Source organism: Dipodomys ordii, unplaced genomic scaffold, assembly GCF_000151885.1.
Source record: "Dipodomys ordii isolate 6190 unplaced genomic scaffold, Dord_2.0 Scaffold65, whole genome shotgun sequence".
In the NCBI taxonomy this organism is placed as follows: Eukaryota; Metazoa; Chordata; class Mammalia; order Rodentia; family Heteromyidae; genus Dipodomys; species Dipodomys ordii.
Genome location: NW_012267281.1, coordinates 7752824 through 7761242, shown reverse-complemented (window position 1 = coordinate 7761242; position 8419 = coordinate 7752824). Strand labels below are relative to the sequence as shown.

The window sequence follows — 8419 nt, the reverse complement described above, 5'->3', positions numbered from 1 at the left end:
GTACCCCTCCCCAAATATCTTTTTTTTTTGCCAGTTGTGGGGGCCTGAACTCTGGGCCTGGGTGCTGTCCCTTGGCTCTTCAGCTCAAGGCTAGCACTCTACCACTTGAGCCATAGTGCCACTTCCAGCTTTTTCTGCTTATGTGGTGCTGAGGAATCGAACCCAGGGCCTCAGGCATGCAAGGCAAGCGCTCTACCACTGAGCCACCTTCCCAGCCCATCCCCAAATATCTTACAAGGACTAATTCCAGCTACTTGTATTGACACCCTTGAATTATTCTAAGTATATTTTACTGGTTTGTTTGGATCACAAAGTGATATTTGAAAGGAAAAAAAATTGACAATGTAAGATGTGAAAAATTAATACCCAGTCTAAGGCCTCAATGCAAAAAGGCCCCATGAGTAAAAGAACATGTAATTGGAAGTGAATGCTGGGTCTTATGTTTTCCCTATCTCACCAATCATGTATAGGGATCCAAGGCAAGATGTGTGGATTTCAGTTTCCAGGTGTATCTAATAAATGGCTAAGAACGGATATTCTCTGGGATGGCCCTGAGGTCCAAGTGTTGGTGATTCTGTGTTTAGATACTTCATGAGTCCACATGGATCTCGTAGATGGGTCTTCTCAAGGGAAGAGCTCAATAAACATCATGCAAAGAGCTCTTGGTAGTTCTGTCCTTACTCTGGCATGGCGTCACTTCAATACAGAAGCTACTGAGAGAGCCACTGAGGGTCAGATTCAGCACTTCACATGCATTAGAGGCAAAGATTTGGCAGGGTTGTTGTTGAGTGAATGGAACCTTTCAGGGGTTGTTTGAACAAATGGTTTTCTTGGCTTGCTCGTGGTCCGCCTTGGGTTTGGCCCTCACAATGGAGCAGATGGCCTGTTGGAAGTTATTGTTGACGACCACGTAGAGTAACAGGTTCCCAAAGGTGTTCAGGGCAGCTAAGGGTCGAGAAATGATGTAAGCTTCGTGGATGTTATTCTCCATGGAACAGCTGAGAGAGAGCAGACGAGATTCAATCCGAATGACCCGCAAGATGTGGAAGGGTAAGAAGCAGATATAGAACACGAGGAGTAGCAGAATGGTTAACTTCCGAGCTTTCTGCTTGAGGCAGCTGTGTGTCTGCAGACCATGGGCCAGGGTGTTGAGGATGGTCGTGTAGCAAAGGGTCACAATCACCAAGGGGAGGCAGAAGGTGGTGGCTGTCAAGATGAGATTGTACCATTTGATCGTAGTGAGGTCATCTGAGCTGGTGAAGTCAAGGCAGGCCGATCGATTAGTCCTGGTGGTGGATGTAATCAGGAAGGTGATGGGCAGGACGGCCACCAGCGAAATGATCCACACCACAGCGCAGGCTACTACCGTCCACCAGGTTTTGTGTATGGAAAAGCAGCTCAGGGGGTGAATGATGACCAGGTAACGGAAGATACTGAAACAGGTGAGGAAGAGGATGCTACTGTACAGGTTGAAATGGAAGCCAAAGCGGATGAACTTGCACATGAAGTCCCCGAAGATCCAGTTCTCTCCACTGGCGTAGTAGTGAATCAGGAAAGGGAGGCTGGTGAGATACAGCAGGTCTGTCCAGGCCAGGTTCAGCATGATGATAGTGCTGCTTTTCCAGGGCCGCATTTTGAAGATATACGTTGAAATCGCTACGATGTTTCCTGGGAAACCCACGAGGAAGATGATGCTGTAAATCACAGGAAGGTAGTGCATGCGGATCAACATCTTCTCATCCGAGCAATTGCCCAAAGCAGTCACATTATCGGAGACATCAGAAGTGTTTGCTAAGCCAACCAGGGGTTCGTTCGTGGCTGCTTCATCTTGCAAGGCCAGACGGTTCAATTTGGCTATCGGAGTCCAATGAGAGTTAACCAGCTGGCGGAAGACAGGAAACAGTCATGATCAGGGAAGGAAAACAAGGGTGGATTTTTTAAAATGAAAATCACTCTAGCAAATAAAGGTGTGGCTCAAGTTGTAGAGCACCAACATGGAGTAAAAAGGCCAAATGACAAGCTGGGTACCCATGACTCATGCCTTTAATCCTAGCTATTCAGGATGCTGAGATCTGAAGGTCGTGGTTCGAAGCCAGCCTGGGAAGAAAAGTCCCTGTGAGACTTCTATCTCCATTTAAACACTCAAAAAACCAGAAGTGGCTCTGTGACCCAAGTGGTAGAATGCTAGCCTTGAGTACAAAGAGGTTCAAGGGCAGCGCCCAGGCCCTGAGTTCAAGCCCTAGAGTTGTCATCAGATCATAAAAAAGGAAGGATGAGAGGTCGGGGAGGTATCTATGGAAAGCAATCTGTTCAGCAAGTCACCGTGATTCACTGTCACCATCATCTCACGCTCAATGACAGAAATGTTCCAATAACCACGTCCCATGCAGGCCCCGGGTCTGTTACCTGTCAGCCTCACAAAGCACTACAATGCCTTCCTTATTCTCTGCATTTCACAGAAGAAGCGAAGGCAGAGAGGTTTTGCAGCCTGCCCCTGATAACTCATCAGTGACTCAGCTGGGATCCAAACACTTTCCTTTGACTTAGAAACCATTCTCTCCCTGCGAGGCCTCTCTGTGCCATCTCTCAATCTATATTCTGTTGACTTTTACCAATATCACCCTGAGTCACTGAGCAATCCACAAGTATGAAGATCTGGACACTGTGAACTTTTTCTAATGGCCATTTCATGCATTATAACACTGTATGTGTAGTAGATTTAATTTCAAATGTCAGCTCTTCTGCTCCATTATGATAGCTTGTCTGGAGGACTGTGTTTGGGGTGGGTCCTCGCACTGAAGAGCAGGGGCAGGTGAAGGGATCTGCAGATTGGTTTAGTTACTTAGTAGTTGTGTGAAACCCTAAGCAGGTGGAGTCTGCTTTCCAGGTCTGAAAAAAAAATGCGATTTTAACTTCCTTCCTCCAGGTCTCTACTAAAACTCTCACAGGGCATGTCTGCAATGAGGAAAGATTATTTTAAAAGGAGAGTAACTTATAATTAGCCACTTATTTGGATGTTAATAGCTGTTGGAAAAATGTACTCACTTACACATTTATAGGGCAGCCAATGTGTATTAATTAGGTACTCTACCAAGTCCCAGGGATATCAAATTAATAACATGCATAGATATATAAGCCACTACCAAGATCTACCAGGGGAGATGGACACAAAACATCATTTTGACAAAACATATGACCCTACCTCATGGAACTGTCCATACACTGTTAAGTAGCAAGATAAACATTTAGTGCACATAATGCATTCTCAGTAAAGATTAACTAGCTGTTAACAAGTAAGTCTTTTGGTAGATGAATATTAGAAAGCTGCTGAGAGCTAAACAAAGCAGTTGCCTAGACACTAGCAAGAGGCACTAAAGCAAGGTCATTGAGGACGGAATACTTAAGCCAAACGTAGCAAGAGGAGCACACTTCTAATTGAAGAAGGGGAAAAGGAGTTTTATGCAAGAAGGAACAGCATTGCGGAGGCACTGAGACATGGTAGACGGTCTAGGACCCATGCATTCCCACATGTCTGTGATTATCTAAAGGAGTATTCAGAGATGAAGATGGAAAGAAAAACAAAATAGTAATGAAAAAAATAATCCTGCTTCCTGTGTATAGAGGCATTCACACTTGTAAGACATTATGTGTCTTACACAGATAAATTCATTTATTTCTCACAGGGACTGAGGAGGGAGTACTAAGGGAACTCATATTACAGATCAGGACATTGAGGCGAGAAGAACACACTGATGTGTTCTAGCTCACACTGCTAGACTGTGATGGACCAGGATGCTGAGGGAGGTGGGATGGTTGCAGGACTAGGCGTCTCATATAATGGCTAGGTAAGAAGGAAATCCTAAGTGTTCAAGAATAGCATCGATGAGTGAGAGGTCACAACCGAAGAGCTCAATAAGTCAATGTGACCCATGTGAAATGCCAACATTCATCATACTGACTCCTTTGAGTAGAGCGAGGATCTCGTGATGTAAATAATGATGGAAGGGGTGACATAAATCAAGATGCATGATGCTCATAAATCAATGATAAATTAAAACTGCTTTGTACAACTACGCAAAGACAAATTTTTACAATTCATATTCAATTGATTAAACAATGGTAAGCTTGGAGTTTCAGAAGCGCTCCGGGATCCTGGTTCCTGGTAAGGCTATGCCCCTCATTAGCATCTGACACAAAATGTTGTGTCAAAACCTATACCTCTGGGCGTTTGCTCTGAGTCACGTGGAGGCGTATTCCAGGCTGACCCCAAACTAATAAAGCACACATCCATAGAATCCTCCCCAGATGGCTAGCCTTAAAAATATATTCTTCTGGATCTCATGGAGTCAGGGTGAGATTGGAATGCCTTTAGAGACTTGTGACTTCTATTCTGTATGTAGTATGGAAAGAGGAGCAAGAGACAGAGCTCCCCTTCAAGGCTGTTGAAATCCTTGGAGAAGAGGCTGGGGTTCCCTAGATCCTGTATTACTTGTAGAAGGTGAGTATTTCTCCTCTAACCTAGGCTAACCAGAAAGGCTCCTCACAGAGCCATCACTGCTCACAATGAAAGAACAGAGGAGAGGAGCCAGGCCCTACTGGCCATCCGGGGGCTCCCTGAGCCCGGGACATCATGGCTTGTAGCTTCTCCCCTGACCAGATGAACAACCTGAGCCTGAGCACTAAAAGCAGCAGTAACTTAAACCTCGGAGACAATGGTGATGCCCATGGCATCCCTGAAGTCTCAAGTTCCCAAAGTGAGTTCTCAAGATGTCAAGAACCACCAGGCTGCATCTTGTCTCTCTCTACAGCAAAGCTGTAAAGACTGCTACTAAAGATTGCTTTTGATAATTAAATCACAATTATATTGTTTTATGGCTTTCTTTGATTAAATAACAAACTGTTTTAGTAGCAGTCTGTACAGCTTTGCTGTAGAAGATGAGAGAAAGATTACTTTAACAGCAATCTTTACATCTTCTAGAATCTTCTAGAATATATCATTCTAATTGAGACATGGCTCAACAGAAGAGTGAGGAGGACAGAAGAGAGATTTGCAAGTCTAAGCTGCTTGTCTGTTGATTCCTTGAAAGCAGGAACACAAGACACCTCATACTTACTGCAGGAATGATACCCAGAAGGCTGTGACAAATACTTGCATTATTAGTAAATTCATTAAAGAGCAACCAGTAATATCAGCAAGACTCAGCCTGGGCCAAAGGGCTAGGGAGAAAAAAACAAATCCACGAAAGCAAAAGCAATGTTTGGTTCTTTAATAACTTAAAGTAAGAGACAAAACTACAATCCTGCCTTCACCAAATAAAGCCATGTTATGGGGACATTTTAAGTAATAAATCCTATCAGGAAAAGGCAAGTTGTAGGTAGAAATAGCCACCTTAATGTTTTGAAAACCAACAGTTCCATTTGGAATTGAATGGCAACTAACCAATTGAAAGGTAGTAAGGATTAACTAAGAAATTTAAACTCTCTCCCCTAGCTTCACCAAAACATGTTGTGTGCTTTTTTAAAAAATGTGTTATATATAAATAAAACAAAAGAAAAGAAAAACAGCACCTATAAATCAGTCTGAATAGAGAGCTAAGTAGAGAAAGGCAGTTTCTTTTCTCCTTCATCCATCAGAAGAATATCATGTCATTTGCAGGAAAATGGATAGACCTGGAAAAATTATGTGAAGTGAAATAAGTAGGCTCAGAGGGACCAAGGATTCATGTTTCCTCTCACCTATGGAGGCTAGATCTAAATTATGAACATAAGTATAATCATACGGGGCCATATGCATACATCCACGAACGTAGTAACTGCAGCACAGTATACACAAGGGCGATTCCAACGGTGTCTAACAGAATGAATACCAGGAATCTAGAACATGTGTTGTCAGAGGAGGAGAGGTCCAGCAGAAAGGGGAACAGACAAATAAAGAGAAGGAAGGTGGGTGAATGTAGTCATAATCTTCAAGGCACCATGGAACCAGGTAACCTGAAAGGAGAGGTAGAGGTGGGAGAGATGGGGAAGAATGATGTGATGTTGATTGAGATGCTGAGTACTCACAAACTCATGTTAAACTGGACTCTCTCTGTACAACTACTTAAAGACTTTAAAAAAAAAACCTCAAAAAGAAAGAAAATACAGTTCCAAGACCATTCCTTTTTCATGCCCGTTCACCCACAAACCTCAAAGATGGAGATGCTGGGATTCCATGATGTATAAAAAAAGAAAAAGTAGGGTCAGAAATGGCATCTGTGCAGAGGACAGGATACCCAGCGTGTCTACCCCGTCGGCAGGATTTCTGAAGACAGATTGTTCTAGGGTGTCCATAAGCTTTGCATCATCCGTATTCATAACCTTTACAGACACCCACAGTTCACCTCTCACCTTAGGCATTTCCAGCGCAGCTCTGGTATCAGATCCTCAGCTCTCTCCCATGGACTAGGGAGGTGGTCACTCAGAAAGCCATCTCATTCACCTCCAACAATTCCCGGGCTCTCCACAGCTGGGGCCATTGTTGGTTGCCAAGAGGACGCTATCCAGAGAACCTGTCACCAAGATTTATCTTGCTTATCTACATAGTTGCAGATGAACTAGAGCAATCTTAACCTAAGTATTGTTCTCCCTACACCCAAGCAGAAATTTCTCCCCCTGACTTTCAAGATACCTCTTGGCTCTTCATTCTATTCCGCTTTCTAAAAGGAAACACCATCACCTCAGAAGACTATTAAAACTTGCAGTGTTGATGGGGGTCTAAAGTTGTGACCTTATTTAGTTTTCAGGGAAATCAAATAAAATCTATAGACCCTCCTCAGAAAGATTCAAGTATGAAATCCAAAATCATGCATACAAGCTGGAGCCTCAGAGAAATCCCCAAGCGAGTTTGCCAAACTCATAGCAATGAAATAACACAGGATAGAGAAGAGAGGGCCAAGGGGAGACATTTTGCTTACTTGACTCTTGGCTATAGAGGAGGGAGAGACCGTGTCCAGGGACAGCCGGACTCCTCCCCACCAGGCCCTGCCCTGACAACTTAAGGGCACTGGGAGAGAGGGGGTCCAAGGAAGTCAAAGATGAGCCTTCTGCTGGTCCTGCCTTCTTCCTCATTTCTACCTCCCCTTTTCTCAAAGAAAGGAAGGGGGAGGGAGGAAGGGAGAGAGAAAGGAAGGGAGGGAGGAGAGGGAGAAGAGGGTGAGAGAGATGATGAGAAAGGGAGGGAGGGAGGAAAAGAGGAAGATGGGGAGGGAAGGAAAGAAGGAAGAAAGGAAGGGAGGGAGGGTGGGAGGGAGGGAGAGGGAGAAGGGGGAAGGAGAGAAGATAAGAGAGGGAGGGAGAGAAGAAAAGAAGAAGATGGGGAGGGAAGGAAAGAGGGAAAAAAGGAAGGAAGGGAAGGAGGAGGGTGGGAAGGAGGGAGGGAGGGAAAGACAACGAGGGGAGGGCAGGGAGGGAAAAGGGGATGAGAGGAAGGAGAAGGGGTAAGGGAAGAAGTCAGGAGTGAGGAGAGGGGGGAGGGGAGGAGAGTGGTATTTCATAGTAAGGAAAGGACAGGATGAGGATGGGATCACGAGTGTGGAACTGCTCCTGAGGCTCTTCCTTTCCTTCTCAGAGGACTGGGTGCTCCCAGGGCCTCCAAGACCAGAAACTGAATAAGGAGGTACAGCTCCGATCGCACCCCTGTCCCACCCCACATTGCACACTGGAGCAGCCCGCTCTAGGACTCCAGACCCCACCACAAGCCCACTAGATCACCTGGCAGCCCGGGATGCTGTGCATGTGCTCCCCAAAGGAGGACTGGCAGCCCTGGCTGCAGCCCAAGCCTGAAGCTTTGAAGGGGAAGCCCAGCCCCTCCCGGGCCCGCCCAGTCCCGCTCCAGTGGGCCGTGGACAGCAGCTTCCACTAGGGATCTGTGCACATTTTCTGTCCCATCTGTGAGGGGGTGGGGGATCCCATCTGTGGGGAGGGGGTGGAGGGGGAGGAAACTTCCCCCAAAGGAATGTGTGCAAAGATGCAACCAGCCTGGTGGGGAGGGGCCCAGAAACACCCCCGTCCAGGCCCCTGGTCCTGCAGAGGCTGGAAGCCATGGGCTTTCCACCCGGTGAGTGGCAGCTCCACCCCACCTGCCCAGAGGCTCAGTCCTGATTCTCCACATGGTCCCTTTTGTCCCATGACTTGAGACCCCTGCTTCTCCTCATCCCCAAAGGCAAGTTCTCTGTCTACCCACCTGCAGTGGGTGGTCGAAATGATTACTTCTCTCCACAATGCTGGGTATCATCCAAGTATCACCACCACTTGACTCCATCTGAAAGATGATTGCTATGAACTGATTGTCTTTTTATCTTTTACTGTTGAACTGTCAATACAGCTTCTCACTCTAACTTGAAATTCCTAGTCAATCCATGCTGTTTAACAGGGGGAAAAT

At 45.8% G+C, this 8419-nt stretch overlaps 1 protein-coding gene across 1 annotated transcript; it reads right to left on the bottom strand.

Annotated features, from left to right (window-relative positions):
- Window positions 1-283: 283 nt before the first annotated feature.
- Window positions 284-7790, bottom strand: Oxgr1 (oxoglutarate (alpha-ketoglutarate) receptor 1). Its single transcript, XM_013022989.1, has 3 exons — window positions 7750-7790; window positions 6388-6548; window positions 284-1882 (listed from the first exon to the last, which is right to left on the bottom strand). Exons 2-3 carry the CDS (start codon window positions 6394-6396, stop codon window positions 803-805), a joined length of 1089 nt encoding a protein of 362 aa, XP_012878443.1. The 5' UTR covers window positions 6397-6548; window positions 7750-7790; the 3' UTR covers window positions 284-802.
- Between the last annotated feature and the right edge of the window lie 629 nt (window positions 7791-8419).